The 27,915-nt window shown below is 39.5% G+C and overlaps 4 protein-coding genes across 5 annotated transcripts; 2 read left to right on the top strand and 2 right to left on the bottom strand.

The window, feature by feature from the left end:
* Positions 1–4,093: 4,093 nt before the first annotated feature.
* LOC131316935 (protein PUTATIVE RECOMBINATION INITIATION DEFECT 1) lies at positions 4,094–11,971 on the top strand. Its single transcript, XM_058346502.1, has 9 exons — positions 4,094–4,669; positions 5,462–5,571; positions 5,653–5,828; positions 6,468–6,779; positions 7,385–8,348; positions 8,815–9,520; positions 9,605–9,885; positions 10,088–10,763; positions 11,445–11,971. The coding sequence occupies exons 1-9, from the start codon at positions 4,211–4,213 to the stop codon at positions 11,685–11,687; spliced, it is 3,927 nt and encodes a 1,308-aa protein (XP_058202485.1). The 5' UTR covers positions 4,094–4,210; the 3' UTR covers positions 11,688–11,971.
* Positions 11,972–13,819: 1,848 nt separating this feature from the next.
* Positions 13,820–19,883, bottom strand: LOC131316937 (trihelix transcription factor GTL1). 2 transcript variants are annotated; one of them, XR_009197324.1, is made up of 3 exons: positions 19,011–19,883; positions 15,336–16,169; positions 13,820–14,024 (listed from the first exon to the last, which is right to left on the bottom strand). XR_009197324.1 is itself a non-coding variant. In XM_058346503.1 (2 exons), exons 1-2 carry the CDS (start codon positions 19,427–19,429, stop codon positions 15,419–15,421), a joined length of 1,170 nt encoding a protein of 389 aa, XP_058202486.1. In that variant the 5' UTR covers positions 19,430–19,883; the 3' UTR covers positions 15,072–15,418. The 2 variants fall into 2 exon arrangements, 1 of the variants encoding a protein (XP_058202486.1); XM_058346503.1 differs by lacking the exon at positions 13,820–14,024 and having other exon boundaries at positions 15,072–16,169.
* Positions 19,884–20,513: 630 nt separating this feature from the next.
* Positions 20,514–22,917, bottom strand: LOC131317167 (two-pore potassium channel 1-like). The gene is made up of 4 exons (XM_058346738.1): positions 22,858–22,917; positions 22,371–22,608; positions 21,246–22,188; positions 20,514–21,061 (listed from the first exon to the last, which is right to left on the bottom strand). Exons 1-4 carry the CDS (start codon positions 22,915–22,917, stop codon positions 20,899–20,901), a joined length of 1,404 nt encoding a protein of 467 aa, XP_058202721.1. The 3' UTR covers positions 20,514–20,898.
* Positions 22,918–23,772: 855 nt separating this feature from the next.
* Positions 23,773–26,955, top strand: LOC131316938 (putative protein FAR1-RELATED SEQUENCE 10). The gene is made up of 4 exons (XM_058346504.1): positions 23,773–23,907; positions 24,171–25,289; positions 25,394–25,837; positions 25,959–26,955. The coding sequence occupies exons 2-4, from the start codon at positions 24,276–24,278 to the stop codon at positions 26,568–26,570; spliced, it is 2,070 nt and encodes a 689-aa protein (XP_058202487.1). The 5' UTR covers positions 23,773–23,907; positions 24,171–24,275; the 3' UTR covers positions 26,571–26,955.
* The last annotated feature ends 960 nt before the right edge of the window (positions 26,956–27,915 follow it).

Raw genomic sequence — 27,915 nt, forward strand, 5'->3', positions numbered from 1 at the left:
CACAGTTGCACTAGAAGTTTTGATGTTCCTTGGGTGAGTACTAAATGGATTGTCAACAAGTATGACAATAGGATAAGATCCAACCCTACTTGGCCAGTTCCTTCTTTAGCAGAGACTATTCAACAAGAATGGATTGTAAAAGTATCCACTCAGAAAGTTTATAGGGCTAGGAGGAAGGCACTGGAGGTGGTTCAGGGAAATGCAGCTGAGCAGTATGGACAATTGTGGGGTTATGTGGAGGAGATTAAAGAATTCTAATCCTGGTACTACAATCAAGATCCAAGTCAAACCTGTTGCTGGTTTTGAGGCAGTTGCCAAGTTCAAAAGGTTATATATTTGCTGGGGTGCACTTAAAAGAGGGTTCCAAATGGGATGTAGACCTATAATTGGTTTGGATGGTTATCGCTTGAAGGGGCCATATGGTGGGATTCTTCTAACTTCTGTGGGAATTGATGCCAATAACCAGATTTACCCTTTTTGCATATGCAGTGGTGGAGATTGAGAAATACAAAACTTGGCATTGGTTCTTGGAACTTTTAGGTACAGACTTGAATATTCAGAACACTAGGACATACACCTTTATGAGTGACAAACTGAAAGGCTTGATTGAAGCTGTGAAGAATTTGTATCCAAATGCTGAGCATAGATTATGTGTTAGGCATCTCTATAATAATTTCAAACAAGACTTTAAAGGGTTGGTGCTCAAGGAGATATCGTGGGAGGCTGCAAGGGCAAGCATTGTTTAGAGCTTTACAAGAGCAATGGTGGAGATGAAAGAGACAGATACTGCAGCATTCAGTTGGTTGGTACAGAGGCCACCTGTCCATTGGAGCAGATCACACTTCAGCACTTACACAAAATGTGACATTCTATTGAACAACCTATGTGAGAGCTTCAATTCAAGCATTTTGAGGGTTAGGGACCAACCTATAGTGACAATGTTAGAGAGAATAAGATTGATACTAATGGAGAGTTTACAGAAAAAGAGGACTGCAATGATGAGGTACAATGGGGTGATTTGCCCGAAGGTAGTGAAAAGGATAGAAAAGATGAAGGAAGATGATAAAGGGTGGATTACTAAGTGGTGTAGCTATGATGAATTTGAAGTCATAGGTCCAAATATGGTGCAATACAAAGTTTATATTGATAAGAGATAATGTGGTTGTAGGAAGTGGGACATCTCTGGCATACCGTGCATACATGCAATTGCAGCATTGGGGTTCAATAATTTGGAGCCACTTGACTATGTTCATGATTGCTATAGGGTTGACACATATATGAGCACATACGATAATCTGATGGGCCCAATAAATGGCAAGGACATGTGGCGATCCACAGATAATGTGAAGTTGCTCCCATCAGATATCAAGAAGAAGGCTGGCAGACCCAAGAAGGCAAGGAGGAGGGAACCTAAAGAACCAAAAGATCCAATTAGACTGGGTAGGAAGGGCATTAAGATGACCTGTTCAAGTTGTGAGAACGTAGGACATGACAAAAGGGGCTGCAAGAAAAATGGCTAAAGGGTGAATGCTGGGGAAGGAAGCTCCTCAACTCACACCCAACAAGCTGTTGAGTCTGTTTTGCCATCTCAAACTGAGTTTGTTGTACCATCTCAACCTGTGAGTTGTATTAAACTGCAATAAAATATACCTAACTTAGATTTCACTTATGGGTTTAAAGGCTTGTATAATTTCTTCAATGCAGGTTCAGGTAAATGCGAGTGCAAATGCTAGAGCAAATCATACCCAAGGTGCTGGAAATGCAAGAGAAAGTGCAAGAGCATGGTCCTCAACAGACACCCAAGTACGTATTCAGTCTGTAAGTAGTGCATTTGGCTTGCTAACTTAGATTAGAATTAGGGTATTAAAGGTTAGTACTTGTCCTTCAATTCAGGTTCATGTAAATGCAAGAGCAAGGGTCAATGCTAGTGTAGTTTGTGTTGCCAGAGCAGCAGTCAATGCTGGTGTAGTCAATGCAAGATCAGACACCTCAATTGCCCAACCTGCTATACAAGTGGGACATTCAATGCCCCATGCAAGGATTTCAAAATTGCTTGTTAGTACCTTTACTTTTTATTGCCTTGTTAGTTTGAACATATACAACTTGGTGTACTATTTGTCATAGCTAATTAACCTGGACCATTTTTGTGCAGATCAAAAGAAGTGGAAGTGGTACTCAAGGAAAGTGAAGTGACTGAATTTCTTCACATGGCTTTTTAGTGAACTTAATTTGTTATGATGACTTTTTTTTTTGTTGCCCTCTGTTTTGGGTTGCCTATCAAAAGCTGTAATATGTAGGGCCCTACTATGTAGGAACAAACTAACTTATTTGGGAACTTATTTTGGTTAACTGAATTTGTGGTTTATGTATTGTCATGAACAAACCTGTGGAGGTAACAAGACTTAATGTAATGCTTAGTCCTTCAATGCTTGAACTGTTTTCGCATTGGGACTTGTTTTGGCAATGAAATGTCATTGATATATGTTTTGGCATTGGAACATGTTTTGACATTGTGTTATGGTTATCAGGCACACATTATCTTTTTTCTTTTCATTGTGTTATTGATAGGTTTTGGCAAGAAAAATTTCCAATTCCCCTCTTTTGGAAATATTCCTTTCATATTGCAAATAAGCCATGATACACATAATGCTAAACCATAAATGATTTTACATTGATGATAATAATAGTACAATAGGATTACAAAATGGTTATCACCATCATTCATTACCACCACAGCTTAAACACAGTTAATACCAATACAACATAGCTTAAAAAATACCCAAGAACAACTACACTTACTACCACCATAAAGACAGACACCACCACAACTCCCACATCCATTACAACGATAAATACCTACACACCACCACAAAACATACCTTAACCCTTACTACCACCACAACCCATCCAGAAACCTACATTTTCCAAACCCACAGAATTGCAAACAGAACCCAACTAGTTCTCAATCCAATCCAGAGCATCTTCTCCTTATTCTTCCTCCTCAAGATCTCCTCCTCCATCTTGGTTCTCATCCTCAGAAGCCCAGGAACTATCTGCACAGACCTCTCGCACATGGGTGGGTCCAGCCATGCAAAATCATTGCACTTTTTATTGGGACAGGCCACAAACCTCCTGCTCGGATTCACAGGGGTCCAAGAAGTGTGCATCTCTTTAATTACCGCAGACAACACATGGGCTGTCCTCCATGCAGTTGGAGATGTCATTCCTCTTTGCTTGCCTCAAAACATCAGAAGTTGATCTCATTTTTGCTTCAAGGGGTTGTGGTGTGTGGTTTAGGGTTTCAGGGGCAATGGAGAATGGGTTTTAGGGGTACAAATAGAGAGGGAGAGGGAGGGCAGTAAAAAGGGTATTGTTTCCCTCCAAAACGTGTAATGAGAGAGGCAAAAGGTCCCACAAGAGTGCATTTAAGTGCCACGTATGCTTCTCCGTTAAGTATTGGACGGCAAATGGGTGGAGGGGGTTAATTGATGACGGAGTCCAAAGGTCAGGTGGGAGATTTACATTTGTTGAAGTCCAGGTGTTTATGTGACATTGAGTTGAAAGGTTAGAGGTTTTTTTGAAAATTTTCCTTTGTCAATCCTAGTTTTTGTTTTCGTGAATTTGCCACCTGAATTCTGAAGTGATTTTGGGTGTTTTGTTAATACCTCTAACGATATCGAATGAAACTCATTTTTTACAGAGACCTTAAACGACATATCAAGGATTGACGCCCTCTCCGATTATCTTTTGTGCGACCCGAGGCGAGAGAAAAAGGGGTCTGTGCACAGCTCGTTTGTTTGCATCCAAATACATGAATCAAAATTGAATGTTTTTGATAAAGTAAAAAAAAAAAAAAAAAACAATGGCGGTTCTGTTAATTCCCGCCTCTGAACAGCGCCCCGCAAATCTAGAATTAGGCTTGTCTGTAGTTGGAAGGTTGTGAACTATGGGATGATGTTTTAATGGTTGAGATTTAAAAAAAAAAATTAACGCCGGAAAGTTTTATAAAATTTAGACTATTGAATGAAAAAATGAACGATTGAGATCGAACTGTATCGGCTCTTAGCAGTCCAATTCCAATTGCAGAGAATCCGCCTCATAAATCTATCCAATCCCCTCTCTCTCTCTCTCTCTCATCCCCTTCGCAGAACTGAACACCGCGCGCAAATTTGAAGTCTACCTCTCTCTCTGTCTCTCCTCACACACAACAATGTACTCCACCGATCCACAACCCTACCACCAACCCGTCGAATTCCAACCGTACGCAGCAATGGACTCCCCGTCGTGCTCACAAGGCCACCGCTCCTCCCTCACCCTCCAAACCCCACCAAACGGCTCCTCCATCTGCCTCCTCTGCCTCTCCAACCTCATCTCCAACCCCACCTCCCCCACCCTCCACGTCTCCCACGCCCTCTCCCAGCTCTCCCTCGCCCTCTCCCACCCGCCCTTCCTCCGCGACCTCCTCCACCTCCACCCTCGCTTCCTCGTCCCTCCCCTCGTCGACGCCCTCTCCTGCTTCGACGACGAGCCCATCGCCCGCCAGGTCATGGATTTGGTGTCGGAGCTTTGTCGCTTGGGCGGCGAGTCTGTTTGCGGCGAGTTCGCGGCCAGGGTTGCGGGGAGGCTGGCGTCCGGTGAGTTGGCGTGGAGTCGGCGCCAGGTGTACGCGGTAATGTTTCTGTGTGGCTCTGTTTGATTTGATTTTAGGGCAAATACCACTTACATATGCGTGTATATATCTAGGTTTACATACACCAGACGCTAGACAGGGGCGGAGCCATGATTTTTGGTTCGTAGTCTTCGAGCTTGTGAACGAGCCTAAAATACGAGCTCGACCTCGGCTCATTTGCTTACGGCTAATTTACTTAACGAGCCTCTTTAAACGAGCCGAGCCCATACAAACGAGCCAAGCTTTTGCGAGCTGAGTCGAGCCTAGGTTTTTTGTGTCGAGCTTCCAAAACTTGAGCTCGAACTCGATTCCTGAAAGTGTCGAGCTGAGCCGAGGGAAAGTTATTGGCATACTTATGACGAACTTAGAAAGAAAAAATTTGAGTTAAAAATTTCTCATCAGTATCATCAAAGTTAAGTTTCCCTTTAAATCTATACCTACATATGATATCAAGGGTCAGTGTTGAACTATGTATACGCAGATATGCTACTAGCTCTCTTACGTTTAAAACTTAAAAGAAGTCAGGTTGGAGAGTCATTGGGCTTGATCCAGGTTTGATAGAAAGCGTGGCCATTACTTAACAAGATTTGCTAAGTTTCTTCAAACTTTTATGAAGAAAAACTGTTCATTTCCTCTTAGTAAACATCTTCTTTTATTTGTCTTCAATTGTGAGAGAGGATTTGTTTGGTGTTGGCCAGTATAGGGTTTAGCACATGCTGGTTGTATAACTTTAACATTATGAACCTTGTTTGCTGTTTTTAATCATTTCTGTTGTACCAAAAAAAAATGCAGCTTCACTGCTTTGGCATTCTCTTGGGTTATCAGAAAGACAACCCTTATTCCTATATCAGTGACCAATATGCCCTTATTTTCAACCTTGTCACGGGTCTTCAGTTGCCAAGGTAACGGCTGAAAGCAAACTATGCCGCAATGCGTCCTTTATTTTACTGTTTCTAAGCTCTCTTTTGTTTTGTTCCATACAGTGAAGAAATCCGGGGAGAGATCCTTTTTGTCCTGTACAAATTATCCATCCTCCAGTATGCGTACAAGGATGATGCTGCCACTGATGTTTTGTATTCCTTTTGTCCCAAGCTCTTGCAATTGTCACTGGAAGCCCTTGTCAAGACTCAAAGTGATGATGTTCGTTTGAATTGCGTAGGTCAGTCAACTATTTCCAAATATTCCATTAACTTGTTTTCTCTTTTAACACTTTTTGCTAATCTCAAATAGTGGTGGTATGACATGGTTGTGATTTTGTTCAATAAAGTGACTTCACTACACATGCCAAAAAACAGGCATGTCCTTGGTGTTTTTTGCTACAATATTTCAATTGATGACATTCTAAAACAAGAGCCGTAGGAAAGTAAAGTAATCCATGGTTATGGCATAGTGAGAACATTCATACTGTGGTTTCTCTTAGGCTAGTTTCTGCAAATGCTTAAAGTACAGATAAACAGATCCATACACAGTAATCTAGCACTGTTTTGTGCAAGTGCGACTCGATGCCATGGTACTTAGGTAATGAATATATGGCCTCTAATTGATTCCTTGTTGCACTTCTGAGTTCTATAGAGTTACCTATTTGCACAAGTTTGTTGACTACTTTCAGAACAAGTTTGTTGACTACTTTCGGGTTTTCTTGGTTGAACTAACGGTGAGAAACAGATAGATTGCCATACAATATGCATACATCTTTACACAGCATGGCCTTCACTCAGATAGTTCGGATCGTCACCTGGATGCAGATATTTTTTTCGTATAATACCACCTAATACATAATCTGCTTTCACCTGTGCAGCACTTCTGACGGTGTTGGCTCAGAGGGGTTTCTTTGAGAATGCATATGAAAATGATATAAGCAGCAAGAACTCTTATGAAGCTGACAACTTTATGCAAACAACAGAAGATGTGATAGATGGACCTCCCCTGAATATCTTGTTTGCTGAGGCTGTTAAAGCCCCATTGCTTTCCTCAGACGGTGAAGTTCAAGTTAAGACATTGGATTTGATCTTTCTTTATCTGTCTCGGGAAGGTGGCTCGGGCACCAAAATCCGAGTATTTGTTGAAGAAAACATTGCAGATTATGCATTTGAAATACTGAGATTGTCAGGTAAACATCTTCAGTAAACAAGAGAATTAGCTATTCATGTATGGCTTTCCCACGACACACTTGATGGTTTAGGTTTGGCAATCAATCTTTACTCAGTTGTTCTGCCGTTAAGTTACTTGATTTCTCTTGAACCGAGCGCTGAAGGTATTTGTAGTTATCCCCAAAAGGAATAATACAAATGATCATGTATCCATGTTAGATGGTCAACTTTTAGACGGTGAATAACATTGTCATGCATGCATCTCTCCGTCATACTAAAAGTTACCTTGGAATCCTGTATTTAAATTTCCCATTAGAGACAATTCTTTTAATTCGTTGGGATTGGCAGATACTCCCTCCGTCTCTATTTAATTGTCCATTACGGTTTTGCGTGCATTTTCAACGGCTTATATCTCTCAACATATATTGCTAAAAATATGCAATATGGATCTTGCTTGATAAATCTCATTTTTTTCTATAAGACAACGATTTCAAAAACATGAACCATAATATACGTCGAGAGATATAAGTCATTGAAAATGCATGCAAAACCGTAGTGGACAATTAAATAGGGACGGAGGGAGTACAAGTTTTACTTTTAATGGCATTCTGACTATAATTAACAGGATGCAAAGATCCAGCGGTCACCTCTTGCCTTCAGGTTCTTGATCTTTTATCAACAGCCGAGGACGCCTTTAGGCAACGGCTTGCTATTGGATTCTCAACCCTGGTTCCTGCTCTGCATTATGTAGCTGGAATACCTTTTCATCCTGTCCAAGCTCAGACACTAAAGCTCATAGGGAACTGCATTTCAAATTGCCCTGGAATAGTATCCATCTCTCATATTGAAGAACTAGGCCTTATTTTGACAGGAATGTTAAAAAAATATGCGGATGGGGAGGCAGGCATGCTCACAGAGACATTCTCTATGGCCTGTTCAATTCTTGTAACCGTTATGAAATCTCCGTCTTCTCATGGGACTTCAAATTTCTCGACATCACTCCAAGATGCATCAATATATGCTACTCTCTCTTGTTTAAGCCACCATGGAAAATATCCCAGCCAACTTATGAACTCTCTATATCTACTGAAGGAGACATACACATACAGTCACAATGGAAACTCCATCAGCTCCACTGATGCGGAACTAAGAAGCTGTATTCTAAACATATGTAAGTCAAATCTATTGCCCTGGTTCATAACATCCATCCATGAAATGGATGAGGACATTGTCCTTGGTGTTCTGGAAACTTTTCATACGATATTGCTGCAGGACTCCAATATCCAGGCTGCAGAATTCGCAAATAGTTTGGTCTCATCCTCCTGGTTCAGTTTGACATTTGGATGCTTAGGTTTATTTCCAACAGAAAAGGTCAAATGGAGAATATATCTGATGTTGAGCTCAATCGTGGATGTGCTCTATGGAAACGAATTTGGGCAGCCTATAAGAGATGCTGCTTTACATCTACCAACTGATCCTATAGATTTGCTGTTCCTGCTAGGACAAAAGAGCTCCAATAATGTCGAATTGTTTTCTTGTCAATCTGCGGTTTTGCTGATACTATTTACCAGCTCATTGTATGATGATAGGTACAAGGTTCTCTATTCTTTATCTCGATCCAATTAGCATTCAGTTGAATGTTTTGTTACATGGGCTTTTTAGAATGTACTCACACTTTTCATACGCTCATCAATGAATGATATGGGATATGTCGCCGTTCAAAAAAAAAAATGGTATGGGATATGTTTGCAGTTTTTTTAGTTTGGCACACACCTGAAAAGCATATCTAGTATTCTAGTTCACTGGATAACTGTGTAAACTCTCATGTTATGTGTTAGATGTTCTATGACACCTGTAAACACAAATTAACGTTAGAAAATAGGGTAAATGTACTGTACAATGCTGAATATTTCAGTCCCCCAGTGTCCTTTGATATGAGATTTAAATGAGTTTGACACTTTGACACGTACTAGTACCGGACGCCTGTACCTAAGCTAAGTCCAGGAAACTTAAGTTTTATGGTTCATCTGTAATTTAATCATCTTCTTCCTCCAGACTTGCAGATGATAAGCTGGTTTTAGCTTCTCTAGAGCAGTATATTCTAGTTAACAGCAGTGAACTCCTATATGGGGCTGCTTATTCTGTACCAGTGGAGATCGTGGTAAATCTGTACGGACTTTATAGAGGTCTTGCCAAGAAGAGTTACCAAATTTCCTACAGTCCAGAGGCTGAAAAGATTCTGTTCCATGTATTGACTGAAGAAGAATGGGATTTGGCTTCTGCAAGCATTCACTTGACATCACTGAAATGGTTGTTTCAGCAAGAGAAAATGTGCAAGCCGTTGTCTAGTCAGATCTTGAAGTTTTGCAGATGCACTAGCTCAAATACGAACCAAATCATCGTGCGTGGAAACTGTAGTCAAAATATAGATCTACATACAATAGCAGAATTGGTAGCATCAGATGATACCTTTGGAGCAACACTTGTGATTTATGTGTTGAAAGAGCTTTTAGAAGGACAGCAAGAGGATGACATAATTTCAGTATTGAGGTCTGTGGCATTAATCATTGACATTTTCCCAGCTGCTTCAGACCAATTATGCTTACATGGGATAGGCAGTGCGATCCAAAGTCTTTGTTACTCTGACCATTCTTCTCCACAGATGTTCATGGTCATCTGTCAACTCACTTTTAGAGTTCTATATTCGGTGCATTCTGAATTTCTTTCGGATACTGAAGCTTGGCTTTCAATCACAATGAAGGTGAGTTAGTAAATTATGCTATAAATTGCAGTTGGCTTTTCTTTCTGGGATCTTAATTGGATGATTTTCCTTCTTTTGATGTAGTTGATGGACTACCTGGTCTCTACAGTAGCTGCAGATGGGTGGACTGTAGAAAATCTCATAGTGACTGGCATTCTTTCCTTAATTTTGCACCATTCCACTAATCAAGCACTGATCGAAACTTCGAAAACTATACTTTTGAGTACTCCTTTGGTGTCCATACTTAACAACACAATCCATGTTGCCTGTTCAAAGGGACCTGCTGTGATTGATTATGATGAAGGGACTACAAATGGAGAACCTCTGTTATTTGTGCTTTTACTGCAGTTCTTCTCACTGCGAAGGTAATTTTTCTCACCTGGGCTGCATTTGGATCTTGGATTTGCGGAGGGAAAAGATGGAGAAAATTTGGATGTGTTTGGATAACTTTTCCCCTTCCTTTTCTTATGACTCCAAAAGTCCCACAGCAAATTCAAGATCCAAACACATGCTAAATCAGCAAATAACTCGAAGAAATTCAAAAGTTCACTATTGTCGTTGTATCAGCATGCATGCTGTTCTACCAGAGTATGCAAACTGGCAAGATTTTCTCGGTCAAGCCTATGGGTCACAACCACTGTCCTTCATAAGAATTCATTGCCACGACTTGTGCAAGTTGATATATTTTGGTTCTTCTGGGGTCAAACTTGTTGCTTCACATTGCCTGTTGGAGCTATTCACGAGAATATCAAGCCAGAAAACTGAGAAAACTGAGAGATCTGAAATATTAAACTGCACCACCAGATACTTACTCTCAGTAATCTCTATTTTAGAAGGTCTAGTTTTCTGCAGTGATATCAGAGTTGCCGTGAATTGTAGCCTCTGTTTATCAATGATTCTGGATTGGGAAATACTGGACACAGAATTAGGTGCCAATCGGAGAAATAACTGGTGCAGGCTTATTGTAGAAGAACTGGCAATGTCCTTGGCAGTTCCACGTTTGGCGTCTGAATCATTTATGATTCATCACAAGCCTGCTGTTCACGTGGCAGTCGCGCTGTTGAAACTGCGCAAGGTTCCTGAGTGGATGAGTTCAGTTTTTGATGATTGCTGTATATCTGGCATTGTGGAGAACCTTTCAGCTAGCAACTTGAGCAGTGAGATGGTGCTTTTGTTTCGAGAGTTGGTGAATGCTCGTTACCTCAAATCTGAGCAAATTGCCAGCCTCAATCGGTTATTCCAGGTTAGATTTTGTGGCTCTATTTCGTGCCTTCTGTTGCCTTTTATATTCTTTTTTAAGGTTTGTCACAATGTCTCAAGTGGCAATCTAACGCATCAACACAAAGTAAGTGAAATGTATTTTTGCGAGGATCAAAAAAAGAAATGTATTTTTGTACATTACTAAATTGGTGAATTTGATACTAGGCATTCTTTTCCAACAAGTTTATTTTCTAATATATCTCTTTTCTGGCATGTCTCTGTTATTTTTTGGTGCTAGTGCTCCATTCATGAATTTGCAGTGTACAGCGGCATGTAAAATGTTAACTGCGGTCCATTGGGTGGTGTTCAAGTTTCAAAAGTTGTGTTAATAGCCACAAAAAGTGTCTAGGAATATGCGAAAGCGTATTGTCATGGGTGGAAGGTGTTCTGAAATTCTTGACATTTTTGAAGTATTTGCACACTAGCAATCGAAACTTTAGTACCATGGAGTGTTTGAATCGTGGGTTTGTGGAAGAAAGGATGGAGGGGTAAAGATAGAACAGTTGGGATATATTTGGATGTGTTTTACTGTTTTCCAGACATTTTCTTTTCCCTCCACAACTCACTCGCAAATCCAATATCAACGACATTCTTTCCAAAGAAAGACATTGCTTCAGTATCAATTTTTCTAAACTCATTTTCCATTGTACATTACAATGTACAGGCATGCAGGAAACGAATGTATACCAGTGACACTGAAGATACCAAAGGAGACGAGTATATGGAGAAGGATGTTGCCAACTCAGATGACACTCGAAAAATGCGTCAGATTCTTATTAAGATCATGTCATCTCAAACACCATCTCTCGGTGTGGATTACAGCAGATCCTCAATCAGAAGCAATAACAGATTGTTAGAAGAAATAGAACTGTTTTCCAAAACTTTGATGGAAGTAGACGACGGGTAAAGGGAGTTTTGCAGATAACTGAAAAGTAGTTTGATCACCTGGCTAGAAATGTGGTATCCGTGATCTTAATTCACGGAGAGCAAGGCCCTTATTATGGAAGGATATAATAGGAAAGATACAAATGCATATACAGGCTGGAAGAGTATAATTTCTTTTATCGCGTTTAAACAAAAATTGACATCATCTGGGAGTTTCAAGTGTCATCTTTTAGCATTATTGTAGTAGTGGTAACATGAAGATTTTGAACTTGAGAATGAAAATTAATTGTTCTTATTATACTGAAATGACCTCAAGAACAATTGTGTTTATAGATGGAAATCCCCTTTAGCATTGCAAAAATACTACTCCCTCCATCCTGAATTGTTGTTCCTATTTCACTTTTTGTGTCACTCAAACAATTGTCTATATGTCACAATCTATAATACTATATTTTATAATTTTGGAAACTTTGTTTAGTAAAATTAATGGAGATCTATTAAATAAGATTTATATTTGATGTAAAAAAATATTATAAATTAAAAGACAGTCAACTTTTTGAGAGATCTCAAATAGTAAATACAAAGTAGGTTAGGATCAAAGAAAGAGAACAAGACACGGGATATATTACTTAAAGATACTGGCTTTTACAAACTTGGTGATTACAGAAGTAGAACCCTCCTTTTATAGACATAAGGAGGGGAATACAAACAATACAGATGGTACCCATAATTGAACATTACTGTTCTTAGTCTTATGTCCATCTGCAAACCTACTGACAACATTACAAGACACCAATTAGTGTAACTATTGACACTTTTCCTCTGCTAGCATTTACTACACTAGCATTTACTACACATAGACTTTTCTATTCATGCACAGCATTTACTACTCATAAAGGACAACATCACACCTGCTATGCAGACTTTCTTACTACTATTTTACACTAACAGTAAACACCAATTATACTCTTTACAACAGTACAAACCAATAAACCGGATCAACAATTTGGGACGAATGGAGTATAATGGAAGGAAAAGGGAATGAAATGCCTGTAGATTTTTGTATGCTATGCACGGGTATGAGAGCAAAAAATAAAAATAAGCACATTTTGAAAGGCCTCCCACAATCTTTAGAAATTAGTGTAGTCACTTTAATAAATACTAGAAAAGATAACTATGTTAGTGATTTGGTCAATAACCACTTTTTTGCCTTAGCTGCGAACCTTGGCATGAACACGTTAGTAGTATCAGATATATGAGTGTGTAACAATGTAAATTTCTCATGGAATGAAAATTGCAACCCTAGGTACCAAGTTTAAAATATTAATCCGCTTTGAACCCGCGTCAAAATGTCTTACTGAGTAGAATTTCTTATATCTCTATACAGTAGAGGTAGTAACAATTACATAGATATGCACTCTACTCTCTCCTTACTCTAGTTTTTACTTTGCTCGTATTTGATATTCATCTTAGCCTTATGTTGCAAAATTACAGTGCTAATTTTATTGTAGTTCACCCAAATAGTGGATTAGAAATGAATGCCAATGTTTGTTTATAATACTACTAAATTTGTTGTTATAATGTCTTCTCAATGCTATTGATTGCATTGTGACAACAATTTTACTTTGATCTGTGGACATATTTGGGGTGGGAGCTGGAAAAACCTATACCCTTTAAGAGCTGCAATCCCTGTTAGCAGGGGGATCGGGTGCACAAAAAGTTAGTGTTTTTTTGTTGGTAATGCAGGATGTTCCAGGTTAATTTGTGCGCACCTCGAACTAATTTTTATAGCCCCCTCCAACAGGTGTTTCACATGCAAAAACCAAGACCTCAAGACCCAGACCAAGACCACTTGGCCAACCCCTTGGGATTTAAAAAAAGTTCTTTATTTTGTCTTTGTTGTTGGTGGTTCGAACCTGCCTTGAAAAACCCATTTTGCTCTTGCATGGGTGACGGGTTGGCCGCGACTGCAGAAAACCTCAAACCCGCCAGCAAATGGGTTAGTTGGAGGGGGCGGGGGGGTTGCGCATCCCTACCTGTATCAACTGGTGTCCGATTGCTCTCCCTATTACCCGCCTCACAGGGCAGAAATTGATGAAATGGTCACCATTCACGTTGGAAGTAGGAACTCATGCCATGACTGCATAAAACGCATATTAAATCGTGGAATTTTTCCCACTTTCTGCGATTTCTATCCTCTCCAGCATTACATTCTCCCTAATGCATCTCAAAAAGAACAAAAATCAACTTGTACGAATAGCGTAAACTGGGTGCAAATCCACCCCCCATTATTTACTACTAGCAGTTCTGTAATTCTGGAACGGAGGCCTAATTAGCAAGTGTTTTCCTCTTTGAGTTCCTGCAGCGAAAGATCATTGCAAGACAAACACCAGTTTATAAATTTTGCCGCTAACAATTACACAGAACCAAAAGGAAATTACATGAATCTTAGGAAAACAACAGCCAAATAGCCATTTAGTAGCGCGAAGTGGGGTTGCCAGAGGTCACCAAACAAACAGCAGAAGGAATATCACATGGATTAAAATGGACATGGGGACGATACAGCACAAGAGAGCTAATATGGCAGGAGGTTCAGGCTGCATATAGTATGGAAATATCACTATGGATGATATTACGAGTAAAGCCATGAAAAACAATGCACAATTCCTATTGCCATCGTTTACCTGAACTCTGTTGCCCCTGCTCATTTTCTCTCGGAGAATGAGAGCGTTTCACAGGTTTCGACTGGCTTTATAGAGGAAAGGGATATACTTTTCCTTCTATTCCCTTTACAGAAAGAAGAAAATCAAGAGTTATGGATCGAGATATTCTGTGTCAAGTTCATGAAGGCAGAAGAATCAACAACTTCAAGATTGTCTTTTGGAAGGAATGGAGCCATATCTTTTGCCTTTAACTACGAATTGAATTCCCTTTCTACGCTTCCTTTTGAGAGAAGATGTTTCTTTATCAGTTCTTCATGAGAGTAGTATATCAAGGATTGTACGTAGAGGAAGTCAAGATTCACTTGAAGGGAAACTTCCCTCCTATTATTGTACTGTTGTCTGTTGATTCACACAACACCATATCAAGCTTTTATGAGCACATGGGGCTATTTTTGATAGGGGGGTAGAGCAAGGGGAGTAACACTAAAATTTAAGATATTTGCATTCAGCACATTCCCTAATATGCTATTAGAGTATAACCAAACATGTTAATTCCTCGGCAGAAATAGTGAATTGACGTGATGTTAAGTGCTTAATCAGAACACGGGTACAGCATCTAATCCTACCCACAACCAATCCTAAACTTAGGAAATTTCTGCATAGCGTTTGATATCCATATTCCACACTAATGTCTATATTGTAGCAAACAAATGATAAGAACACGTATAGTATAACAAGGCATCTTTAGCTTCTGCTTCGTATTTCTATTCTGACTTTTTCACAAGGATAATCTGATACAGCAGATAAGAAGAAGAAAAAAAATCTAACTAGAGAGCAGTACACTGATTTGCGGTAACTGCATTTTTTAAACTTAATTGCAAATGATCTACCTCATTGCAGCCAATTAGACACAAACTTAAAGGAGACACCGCCATAAGATATTAAAGGTCGAACAAGAATACTAAAAAAGACATCAAGGAACAGGTTGATAAAAAGATTCAAGGTACCTAACATAATTAGCTTCGAACAGCCTCTTCAAGGCCATTGACACCAATGTGGAAAACACCAGAGTCTGAAGTTCACCAAATATTTACTCTTCCACACTCCTGTCCTCAATCTCATTCTTTATACAATGAGAGGCATTTACTGGATTAATCAATCCATTTGTATATAAGATGTCCAGTTCATTAAAATAAGGGCAACTTTTACCACCATCAGGACGCTTCTTTCCAGTCTCCATCGTCCGTTTATAGTATTTGTTGATATTTTCCCATTTCTCTTTACATTTCTTTGCACTTCGGGAATAACCCATGTTAGACAATCCAGCAGCTACCTCTTCCCATACAATGCCTCTCACGCCCTTGAGGAACTTGTGATCCAAAGCAGTTCGAACAGTAATAAGGGCTTGCACTTCAGACTTTGGCCATCTCCTATTACAGGGATCACACGAAAGATCTTTCTGATTGTGTATTTCGACTTCCGCTTTTTCTAGACATGAAGTTTCCCATGATTTAGGAATTTGGATTTCATGGCCTAGCAAATTCTGAATGAAGCTGATGAGAACTAGAGTACGAGATCTCTCCTCGGCTCTTACTTCTTCATCCTTCTTTGCCCTTTCAATCTCCTGCTGCTTCCAAGCTTCTTCTCTTATGATTCTTTCCCTTTCCTTCTTCTCGATCATCTCTAACAGCTGGTTATGCATCTGCTCTTGCTTTTGGAGAACCTTCGTCATCATGTTTTTCAGGTATAACTCGATCTTTTTCCTCGTTTTTCTCTTTCTCTTACGATTCAAAGGTTCTTTCACGGCTTCTGATGAATCACCATCATCATCTGAAGACGAGCTGAAACAGAGAAGAATCATTTTAGAGAGCTTCCAATTCAAACAGTGATTGACCGGGTGTGTGGACTTCAAGACATACTTGAAACTGGTAAGAATCTATGGTACTCGCAATCCTCGCACTTCTTGGCCCCCATAAGTACTCATAAAAATTTAGTGCCTTACAATTATGCACAACAAGATCAAAGCACCAAAGCTCTATTGATGAGCATAAACGTCAACTCATAATCTCAAAACATTTTATCACTCTCTTTTGCAGCAATACTTTACTTTCTTTGGGCATGCCAAAATTTTGATTTTTGACTCTCAGGAGCAAGAAAACACATATCCTGAAGTCGTATTAAAGCGTTCATTATATAATTCTCACAGCACATATTCCAAGAATCTCTAATCAAATCATATTAAAGCGTACATCAATTCCCAATTCATAACCACCAAAACATGGACATCATTCCAGACATGCAAAAGCTTCAAAAGCATGGCGGCAAGTGCCACCAATACCATCTTTCCACCCCTACACTTTTGTATAGATATGATGAGCAATTAACACCAATGGGAATCATCTCTACACCCCACACCATTTGCAGCCCCAATGCCAACGGTATTATGTCACCACAAGCATAGATGAACTAAACATTCAACAAAAGTACAATGCATCACAAAGGTTCATCAGAGGTACGTCTTTGGACCTCAGACTCAGCCAAGTGAAAAGAAAAATCAAGGAAATGAACAAAAGGGAAAGCATCCTGAATAATTTTTACAAGCTCAATGCAAGTCATTCAAACTGATAATAGCAGTGATTTGGGCAAGTTTCATCATCGTAGTTCACTCTTTCATAATTAATCACATTTTTCTAAATTATAAAAAGATTCTAGGTCATGAAATCATGATTCTCACAATTCAAATTAGTCTGGTGAAATTATGCTAAAGTTAAGAAAGCAGGAAAAAAAAAAAAAAAAAAAACTTTTTCAATGGTCTTAACCTTTTGAGAGCCAAATGCATATGTAGTAATGAACAGAGTGGAAACATGTATTTCAGGGCATCTCCAACCCTTTTCAAAACCTTCAAACCTAAATTAGAAGGATAAAAGGGTAAAAGATAAGGCTCCAATCCTTTCACTAATATAATAGTGCCATAGTGGATGGAGACAAAACTTTAATTTTACATCAAATCAAGAACGAGAAAAGTTTTCCACCAAATTTGGTGAAAGAAGCTTTGGGTAGAGCTTGAACTTTTTTAGAAGATTCCATGACGTGCTTAAAAGGGCACGGATCTTTATAATTCCATAACAATGGTTAGAATACACTTTTGGGATTAGTTGAATTGTTTTCAAATGATTAGATTAAGAACCACTGGAGTGGTTCATATCCAATTAAGCTCTTCACTTAATTCATTAGTATAAATTTGTCGATAAAAAGTAAATCTTTAATAAATGAAAAGATCAGAACTCTGTAGTAGATAAGAACTGGGAAAATGAAAACCACATGCCTTAGTACCACTACTGAACAAAGTCAAATGATATATATAACAAAAGTTGACACATAGAAAAATAGAAGCAAATGAGTACAACTAAAGTTAAGACATAGAAAAATAGAAACAATCATCGCATCAACTGTAATGAAGTTTACCATTATAGCAAAACTAGAGAGTGTAATTGCAAAACGAAACTTAGCCTAAATTAATTTGTCAATCACGATTATTTATTTTTACTTATCTTTTTTTGTGTACTTTTTTGTCAAAACTTTTGGGATCATTCTCCTCGGCAAGAAAATAACGTGAAAAAGTCCATGAGACGACACTAAAGACTGTTCTTTTAAACTATATATATATATATATATATATATACAGTCATTTTCAAATAAGTAGGTCCTTATTTTAGTTAAAATAAGGACCTCTCCATTTCTCCCATTTTCCGTTTGAATTTTGATGATCCAAGTCGCTCAATGTGTTCAGAACGTGATTTTAAGGGTACCCGCGAGGAATCGGCAAAAAAACAAACCGGGAAGGTCTTCATTCGAGCAGTTTTAATTTGAACCATTTGATAAAAAATAAACAAAAACTGCTCGGATGAAGCCCTTCCCGATCTTTTTTTTTGCTGATTTCTCGCTTGTACCTTTAAAATCACGTTCTGAACACATTGAGCAGCTCGGATCGTCGAACTTCGATCGGGAAAGGGAGGTCCTTATTTTATTAAGTTAAGGTGGTCCTTAGGAGAAGGGAACTATATATATATATATATATATATATATATATATATATATATATATATATATATATATATATATATATTTTTTTTTTTTTTTTTATCTTTAGTGATTTTGTTTTTTTGGCTTTGAGCCGTAATTCTTTACTTTTCATACTCTTCTCCTCCATCGTGCTAAATAATTAAACCAAATTTTTTGACGGGAATCTAAAAAGACAATTATTATTATTATTATTATTATTATTATTTTAGAACATAGGAGGAGCCGGGAGGTATCCCTACACCCAAACCCAAACGGGATGAGAACCAACACCCACGGAAAGCAATGAGAAGCAGCTAGGGGAGGGGACCACTGGAGGCGCCCATCCATCAGGCTATCCACATGGATTTTCACCTCCTAAATAGTTCGCCTACCCTCAAGAATCTAGGGTGGAAGAAAACCCATGGCCAATGGAGACAACCCTTGTAGGGTAAAAAGATAGATAGTTTTCGGACTCCACTTTCTTTATAAATAACCTTCAACATTTGTCATTTAATATTTAAATTACAAACAGCACAAGCATTAAAAGACAACTTTTAAAGTTAATCTTTCCAAGTAAGAGTGCAAAAATGAATTTAGGCCAAAAGAGCACGTAATACTACCTTAATTCGGTCTCGAAAAGTTCTCCCTCAGAGATTAACTTCGCACACGCCGCCTCCATTTCCACCTTCATTCGCTCCGCCGCCGCCGCCGCAACATCCACCGACGAGCCGCCGTACACCTCGGCCAAACTCAGCTGATTCGGAAACCCTAAATCACTATAACACCCGTGCACCGCCCCCTCGAGATCAACCGTTCGATCGATATAATCCGGCGATGTCCGACCGTTGGATCTGATCGGACGGAGCTTCTGCGGCGGCGGCGGCGGATGGGACTCGTATTGCATCTCCGGTGGAGGAATCTCGGCCGTTGGATTTGAATAAAGTATGGCGGCGGCGTCGGGGAAGGGCGTTAAGTGTAGTGGGAAGTCGACGGTGTCGTTGTGGTTTGGGAATTGGTGGTTAACGGGGAAGACCTCCATCGGCGGCGGAAGGGTAAAATGGTAAAGAACGGAAGTGGGGGATTAATGGGTGAGAGAGAGGTGAAAATGGGAGTTGGTAAAATGGAGTAAAAGGGGGAATAAAGGGAGTAATGGATGAGGGTAAATGGAGAAATTTTTGGTGCGAGTACGCTGACGTGTTATCCGGCGAGTACATTTGGGATGTCCAATAATACAACCGACTGTCCAAATTGATACACATTTTCCTCCTTTTTAAAAAAAATTTGTTCGGTATTTTTAATTTGAACCGTCGGTTACATTTTTTAACAGCCCAGATGTACACATCAGAAAACACGTGGTACCCGATTGGCAAGCAAAAATTTCTCGGGTAAATGAGAGGGATTGAGCTCCCGTCCAGTCTTCCTTCTCTTGAATCCGGTCTAATTTGGGTCATACTGCTTTTTCGGGGCCTACAACATTAATTGAAATCGTTCACTTTTTTGAGTTCACCCAGAGCATTGACCACCACGTCAAAAATTATGTTATCGGGTACCGTTTGACATGATTTCAAAAGGCATAGAGCTTGAAACAAACAAAAAAAGTGTGCGGGAATGCAACCCATTTAACCCAATTATCTGACGCTTAATGTATTTTGAAATCATATAAAATGGTATTCGACTTAATTTTTGATGATGTCAACATTTTCGACGAGTTCTAAAATGCGAACATTTCTGATTATTGTTGTGAGCCCAAAAAGAGCCCACAAATAGCCCAAACTTGCCCGGACTGAATGAAGATTGGAGGGGAGCTCAGTCCAAATGGGAGGTTGTAATTGGAGAAATGCCCCGGAGGTTTTCAAAATAACCGATTTGACCTCTTCTTTCATTGCATCTAGGGCATTTTGGTTTATTTTGAGTCTTCAGATAAATAAAAGGTTATTTTGAATCTTATTGAAGGGCAATCTGCAAACTCTGTTTCCTGTTATGTTTTGGTTGATTTTATTAGGTCATCTCCAATTATGAAGTTAAACATGCGTCGTCATACGACACAAAAGTGTAAAAAGTGGGATCCAATTGTGCAAGTGATGTTTATTAGCTTAGTTTTTTTTTAAGTGCGTTCCAATAGTACAACTAGCACCGTCAAACTCAATCAAAGTGGGTTTAACCTCCGAGCTAACCCTCTTTTTATCCTCCTGATAGGCTTTAGCGACAACCAAACTCCACTATTAGGAGCAAACATAACACAAATATAAATTAACTGACCTAATTTGCTTCTAATCACCTACAATTCAACCCTATTTGCAAAGCTTTTATCAGTTTTCACCTCAGTGTATTGGAGATTAAGCACCAGTTACATTATTATTATGCACTCAATGACTCAATTTCCCTGTAAGATACATAGATACCATGGATGACTGAACCATATAATCACCTAACCTTGCTCTTCGTTAAACATCATACGTCGATTCGGGAAACTGTGTCGATGGAAACATTTTGAGTCGATAATTCGCGTCAGGTTTGAGCTTGAGGTGATTCTGAGAGCATCAGATCAGATGTTGTCAACGTACCCGAATGGTCCACGTCGAGGTTCTTGAACCCCTCCATCACCACTGATATGTCCTCCTCGGTTATCTTGCCCATCTCTTTCAGCTTGTACACAATGAACTCAGAAACACTGCAACGAAACAAGCAATGCGCCCGAGCATAGAAAAAGTTCAATCGCACCGAACCAAATGAAACTCGACAGGAAAATGTTGTTAAGAAATGATGAAAGAAACAGGTGGGAAATCATTCGACAATCGATAGTGTGGAAAAATGAAAACAAATGTAGTAACAAGTAGAGTATCCAAAGAAGTTACCTGACAACTTTGTCATTGTCAAGATCTGCAGCCTCAAGATCCGAGGTCGTTAGATCCCGGGTTAGAGCCCATTTTATCAGTACTCTTTGCCTGTTTTCAGTGTATAATTCGGCAAGGTAGAGAAAGAACTGGGCTAAACAAAGGGTACTCATCACAATCCAGAAAACAGCGAACAGACGGCCCCCTTCAGTCGAAAAGCTCTCGTCCCCGTATCCCAAAGTAGTGACCGTTGCACAGACACAGTAGAAGGCATCAATGAAATCCAACCCCTCAAACTGATACAAAAAGATGGTTCCAACAGTTACAAGAACCAAAAGAAGGGTCAGTACGGTAAGAAACTTGTACTTTGCCTTGTTGCTTTCGGCCTCCTTGAGAATTTCAGCCGGGCCTACTTTTTCGCGCATATAGATGGCTTTAACCAAAAGGATTTCCTCCTTTTCCACAATATAGTCCGCTGCCTTACTAAGAACAAACCCAACAAGACCCATGCCACTGAAAACGAAAACGCAAGCAAGTAGTTTCGCCAATGTGCTATCGGGCACAAGGTCACCATATCCAACAGTAGTCATTGTCACAACACAGAAGTAAATGGCGTCAAGAACCCCGCTAGTTTTTTTACCCTTGATTTGATGCCTCACAAGGTAGAAGCACAAGGTGCCTGCGCTCAAGTATATACCGAAGAACATGAATACCCGTTTAAAACTAAATCGTTCTTGTGCTGAAATGAGATCAGGGTGTGGCAGCGATTCGATGACATTTTTGTTGGGAATGTCGATTCTCAACGAAGGAGCACCATTAATACTGCAAGGGTATCTTCTTCTCTTGAGTAAACTTTTCTCGTTGAATTGGTGGGAAGCATCGACTGATGACGAAAGCAAGGGCTCTTTAGCGTCATCGCTCGCCATGAGATGATTACCAAAAGGTGCACCTGTTTGAAGAAAACCTGCATCATATGGAAAAAGGATGAGGCAAAGATTACAATCAAATCAGATTTTATACAGAACTGCATTCTATACACGACGGTGTAATTGGAATGCCGATTTCAAGTGAAATATCAATACTAGATTAAAAAGGTTGGATTCAAAATAAACTAGGAAAACCAAAATCACAGCTAGGAAGCCTAACCTGAGAAAAGCTGGATTATGAATGCAAATGAATACTGTATGCTACTTTTGGTATCCCTTGTCAGTTTAAACCCTGGAAAATAGGACCACCACAACAATTTTAGCTCTGTTGAAAAAGAACAATAGCATCCCAGAATAGCAAAAAAGATCCGAGGCGTTGTGCCCGTAAACAAACAAGCAAGCAAACACAAGCAATCAAACACGCGAACCGATTTTACGGGGTTCGACAATTGCCTATTCTACAGAAGCAAAATTCACTGTTACTGAAGATTTTACAAAGACTCAAAGCCAACCCCTATTAGTATTTGTGCTTATTTACATGACCAAGGAATACAATATAGTGCAGGGAAGAAGATGCTTAGATGATCAAAATAGAATAAAAAGGTCAACTAAGGAGGATTTGCCTAATTATTCCCAAAAAAAGAAGAAGAAGAAGAGTAGTTCATCATAACATATGTCAAATAATTTATCACTAGTTAGATCTGTACGATATGCAACACATTGAAACGATTTAAATTCGTAAAAATCCGTTTAGAAACGTATAACATATGTCTAAAAAGTTGTAGTAGGAATAATAATTTTGCATCGCAAATTCATCACATTTTCGTACAAATTCGTATCCTTGAGACAAAAAAAAAAACCAATGACTTGTCGATATTACGAATTCAACTTTGATATCATGGATTTATGTGCAAATATTACAAATTTCTATGGTAAAGTCATGAATTAAAATGCTTGATGTTAAGAATTTATGTTTTCTTTCAAGAGTGAAATACCGTACAGTGGTGTGCATTGCAGGCAGCATTTCCTTCTTTTATTAGTGGGTCGGGTCAAATACAGGCTATACAGCTAGCCATTGTTCAAGTAGGGATGGCAATTTGCCCTGGCCCACCCCTAACCCGTCCTTATCGAGGTGGATTTTTATTAAATTTTCGGGTATCAGGGTGGGTTCGGGGTGAAATTAGAAAACCCCGAGCGAAGACGGATCGGGGTCGGGTTGATATTATCCCGCCCCAAAATATATTTATATGTAAAGTTATACTTTTACCCTAATCTAATTATGATTATACTTAAGATTTTTTATTTTTACTCTAATATTATTATCATTACACTAGAAAAACAATTCTTACCTTTATATTTTCACCATTATACTAAAATACCACTTTATTTATAACTATTTTTTTTATTTTGCTTTTCGGTAGACAAATTTTTTAAATTTTTTGCACGGCGGGTAAACCCGTTTTTCGATCAGAACGAAAATGGAGTATCAAAAAATACCTAATCGGAGTCGGGTGATAATTTTTGGATCAAAGTCAAACAACGCCAAAACCCGCCCAGCCCAGCCCGTTGTCATTCCAGCATGCTAGTCGTATTTTATTATGGGTGAAGACCGGTGAAGACCCAAAAAGAGGAGGGCTCGACTCAATGTCGACCAAAACACAGTAGAGCCGTAGAGGGCAGTGGAGCCGTGGCCCGTGGAAGAAGAGAGAGGAACATGGAATTAGGGTTTAAGAACTTTCCTTCTCTGTCCCTCACTGGTATGTCAATCTCTCATAATTCCCACTACTTTATTCTCTCTCTCTCTCTCTCTCTCTCTCTCTCTCTCTCTCTAGTTCTTTCTACTTTCTCTCTATATATCTATTTGCTATACTTTTGTCTTTTCACCTTGACAGTCCCCAACTATTCTAATTCATGAAATTAATCAAAAAAATCTCACTTTTTATGTGATCAGTTGAACTGGGGGAAAAAAACCCATTTTGACGTTGTTTATGTATGTCTGTTTCTTTTTTCCCCATTGTAGGGTAGTCCAATTACCAGCTTTTGGGTCGCTCAGAGGATTTGAATGTATTCTTTTGGAATTTGTGTGCATCCTTAACATGTATGAACTTTGAGTAAGGGTGAAATAATGGCGTCGATACCATCGAAAAATACATGGATGCGGCGGCAGCAATGCCCCTGTGGGGATTGGAAGTGTTTTGTTACATATGATGGGGATGCTGAAGAATCAGCTGCAGCATCTCAATTGGTTAAAAATGGTAGTTCATCATTTGAAGGAATGGTTGCTCCTTATGTGGGAATGGTATTTAAGAGTGATGAAGATGCATTTGAGTACTATGGCAATTTTGCCAGGAAGAATGGGTTTTCGATCAGGAAAGAGCGCTCAAGATTGAGCCCACAGTTGGGTATTTATAAAAGGGATTTCGTATGCTATCGTAGTGGCTTTGCGAGAAAAAGGCCTACCGCAGAGCACCAAAGGGATCGGAAGTCAGTTCGATGCGGTTGTGATGCGAAGATGTACTTGTCGAAGGAGGTAGTTGAGGGCGATTGTCAGTGGTTTGTCATACAGTTTAGTAATGTGCATAATCACGAATTGTTGGAAGATGATCAAGTTCGTCTCCTTCCTGCTTACCGTAAGATTAACGAGGCTGATCAAGAGCGAATACTTTTGCTTTCCAAAGCTGGGTTTCCAATACATCGTATAGTTAAAGTGCTGGAGCTGGAAAAAGGTATCCAAGGTGGACAATTGCCCTTTCTAGAGAGGGATGTAAGAAATTTTGTTCAGAATCGTAAGAAACTGGTTCAAGAGAATGATGCTTTACTCTGCGAGAAAAGAGAAAATGATACAGGAGAGCTTCTTGAGGCGTGCAGGGCCACAAAAGAGGGGGATCCGTACTTTGTCTATGATGTTACCATGGACGAGAATGATAAGGTTGAGAACATTGCTTGGTCATATGGAGACTCTGTTCAGGCGTACACCGTGTTTGGTGATGTAGTTTATTTTGACACAACATATCGCTCAATCACCTACGGCATGCTTTTTGGAGCATGGCTTGGCATTGACAACAAGGGTAAAACTGTCCTCTTTGGTGGTACTCTGTTGCAGGATGAAACGCCCCGTTCGTTTGTATGGGCTTTGCAGGTATACCATTTCATTAATTTTTTGGCCATTTTACATGTGTTTTGATATTCGTACTGCCAGCCTCATGTTTTTTCCCCCTGTTTGCGCTATTTGTTTCTGCACAGACTTTTGTCCGATTTATGAAAGGGATACGTCCGCAGACAATTCTAACTGATCTGGACCCTGGGCTTAGAGAAGCCATAAGAAGTGAACTACCAAATACTAAACATGTTGTTTCTATTTGGAACATTCTTCCCAAGCTATCATGTTGGTTCTCTCTCCCACTTGGACCCAGGTGTGCAGAATTTAGAACTCAGTTTGAGGCTTTATATCTTCTGGATAGTGCTGAGGATTTTGAATATCAATGGAATCAAATGGTTGGTCAATACGGAATTAATTCAGACAAACACATGGCATTACTCTTCTCTCTCCGTACATCTTGGGCATTTCCCTACACAAAAGGTTGCTTTCTAGCTAGAATGGCAACAAGTGGATATTCAAAGTCTGTTGAAGCATTCTTGAGAGGGGTCTTCAGTGCACAGATATGCTTGCGCAGTTTTTTTGACCAGGTATTTGATGTAAAGTGCAATCTAGTTTTTGTGTGATACTTGATTTGTGATTGATATCTAGTGCTTTGTTGGTCTTCTCAGTTGATCTATAATTGATAGCTAGTTTTGTGTGGTCTCTCAGGTTGGGAATTATGCATCTCATAAAATTCAGGCAAGTGAAGAGATGCAGTATATGCATATCAGGACATGCTTACCCATTGAAGAGCATGCACGTAGTATTTTTAGCCCTTTTGCTTTCAGGGCATTCCAGCATGAATTAGTGCAGGCTATGCAATATGCTTCATCGGAAATGGCTGATGGATCGTATGTTTTACGCCACTTCAAGAAGATGGATGGAGAGCGTCTGGTTATTTGGATACCGGAAGCGGAACAAATTCACTGTTCCTGCAAGGAGTTTGAATCTTCTGGAATCTTATGCAGACATGCTCTTCGCATCCTTCTGATAAAGAACTATTTTCAACTTCCAGAGAAATATTTGCCAAGTCGATGGCAGAAAGAAAGTTCATTGGCTCCTTATGATAATCTGGGTGACCAGAATGCCAGTGACGAATGGTTTCAAGAATTCCGTTCCCTAACTGGAACTCTCTTCACAGAATCATCAATCACAAAGGAGCGCGCTGATTTCGTTCATAGAGAACTCTCAAAAGAACTTAAGAGGCTCATTAACGAGGTGACAAATATGCCACCGAGTGATGGAGTTGCTATGGATTTGACTGTTTCACCCACTGGATAATTATGGATGCTCCCTATGGTGGCAAATGCAACCGGCAGAGATTCTTTTTTCAATTTGAGGGAGGGACACATTATAGTCAGCAAGCGATGAAAAGCCGAAAATGGGTCTTTGACTTCCGAGTGTAGACCTTTTGGCGAATGAGAAGCTAGTATGAAAGATTTGGCTAATCAACATTGCATTTTAGAATGCTGAATGTATATCTACTAGCACGTATTCAAGGCGACCGATAACTTAATGTGCAAAGAATGTGGTCGAGTAGAATTTGCTGTAGTCTAGGCGAAGCGGAAGCCATAGTCAGCAAGAAGTTAGCATATCGAAAAACTTGTAGGCTATAAAATGTAATATAGCTCAGCCTAAGAAGAATGAAGATGTCCTTTTTGCGTAACTGTATATAGTGCTTTTTGACCACCTTACTTGGTTCTTATCTCTATAGAATAATCAACTTGGACTTTTAGTTTGTGCCTTCAAAGTTCCTCGATGCCTTCGGACCAACATAGGTAATTTGTATGGTTAAATAGGTGAAGAATTAAACTGAATGATGACCTATTGGTAAGGCTGTGCCCCTCCCAAGCTTTGGCCTGGATTCGACTCTTACCCCCTTCCCCAAGGCATATGTTAGAAGCCTCTCTGAAAGTAACTTATGTATAGTACACATATAAAGGATTATGATACATGCATACACTCATATCTATTTCTTTGGAATAAAAAACTGAAAACGAGTAATGCTACATACACACCACATTTGCACTTATCTAACCACTCTACCCTCACATACATGGGCTCTACATGGTGGGACCTACATGTATGTGAGAGGGGTGTGGTTGGATCTGTAGCAATCATTTCCAAACTAAAAATGAATCGTGGTGGAAAACCATGGTGTCAGTGCTTCTGTACAGTGAGCTACTGGCTCATTCCTTGGACCAGTTCAATTCTTCAGATTACTTTTGGATCTCCCTCCTGCTCTTTTTAGGCTTGACAAAGCTTCATCGATCAGTTGCTGTTATACTCATGAAGAGTTTTACGATTGTCCAGTATTTTTAACTTATGATGCAGTCATGTGTTTTTTTGAGAGCATGTTTCTGTGCAGCTCCGGCAAGATGCATTCTTTGCTTTCTTGTAGTTGGAAAGTCCTTCCTTGTTACTTGGATTGTTTGTTCGTTCAATGAAACGTTCAGTTGCCAAGAAAAGAAAATGCACTACTTGCATGGAGTGTGTGGATCTTGTTATAGCATTATATTCTGCCTTAGTGTTAAGTTATTTTATTGAAATCATTTCCCCTCCTTAATGCCTATTTTCTGCTGCAAAGTCTTGAATTCAGTTGAGAAGCAGGGTCAGCAAGTAGGAT

This window comes from Rhododendron vialii, chromosome 2a, assembly GCF_030253575.1.
Source record: "Rhododendron vialii isolate Sample 1 chromosome 2a, ASM3025357v1".
NCBI lineage: Eukaryota > Viridiplantae > Streptophyta > Magnoliopsida > Ericales > Ericaceae > Rhododendron > Rhododendron vialii.

Bases quoted from the DNA above. Each gene is read 5' to 3' on its own strand.
- LOC131317167 (XM_058346738.1), bottom strand. From the start codon at position 22,917: ATGTTATACGTTTCTAAACGGATTTTTACGAATTTAAATCGTTTCAAT. The intron at 22,609-22,857 runs GTACAGATCTAA...TTGCTTCTGTAG, and splicing joins GTTTCAATGTGTTGCATATC to AATAGGCAATTGTCGAACCC. The intron at 22,189-22,370 runs GTTAGGCTTCCT...CATATGATGCAG, and splicing joins CATAATCCAGCTTTTCTCAG to GTTTTCTTCAAACAGGTGCA.
- LOC131316935 (XM_058346502.1), top strand. From the start codon at position 4,211: ATGTACTCCACCGATCCACAACCCTACCACCAACCCGTCGAATTCCAA. The intron at 5,572-5,652 runs GTAACGGCTGAA...TGTTCCATACAG, and splicing joins ACGGGTCTTCAGTTGCCAAG to TGAAGAAATCCGGGGAGAGA. The intron at 10,764-11,444 runs GTTAGATTTTGT...TACAATGTACAG, and splicing joins GCCTCAATCGGTTATTCCAG to GCATGCAGGAAACGAATGTA.
- LOC131316938 (XM_058346504.1), top strand. From the start codon at position 24,276: ATGGCGTCGATACCATCGAAAAATACATGGATGCGGCGGCAGCAATGC. The intron at 25,290-25,393 runs GTATACCATTTC...GTTTCTGCACAG, and splicing joins CGTTTGTATGGGCTTTGCAG to ACTTTTGTCCGATTTATGAA. The intron at 25,838-25,958 runs GTATTTGATGTA...GTGGTCTCTCAG, and splicing joins TGCGCAGTTTTTTTGACCAG to GTTGGGAATTATGCATCTCA.
- LOC131316937 (XM_058346503.1), bottom strand. From the start codon at position 19,429: ATGGAGGTCTTCCCCGTTAACCACCAATTCCCAAACCACAACGACACC. The intron at 16,170-19,010 runs GTAGTATTACGT...TCTCTGTTTCAG, and splicing joins CTTTTCGAGACCGAATTAAG to CTCGTCTTCAGATGATGATG.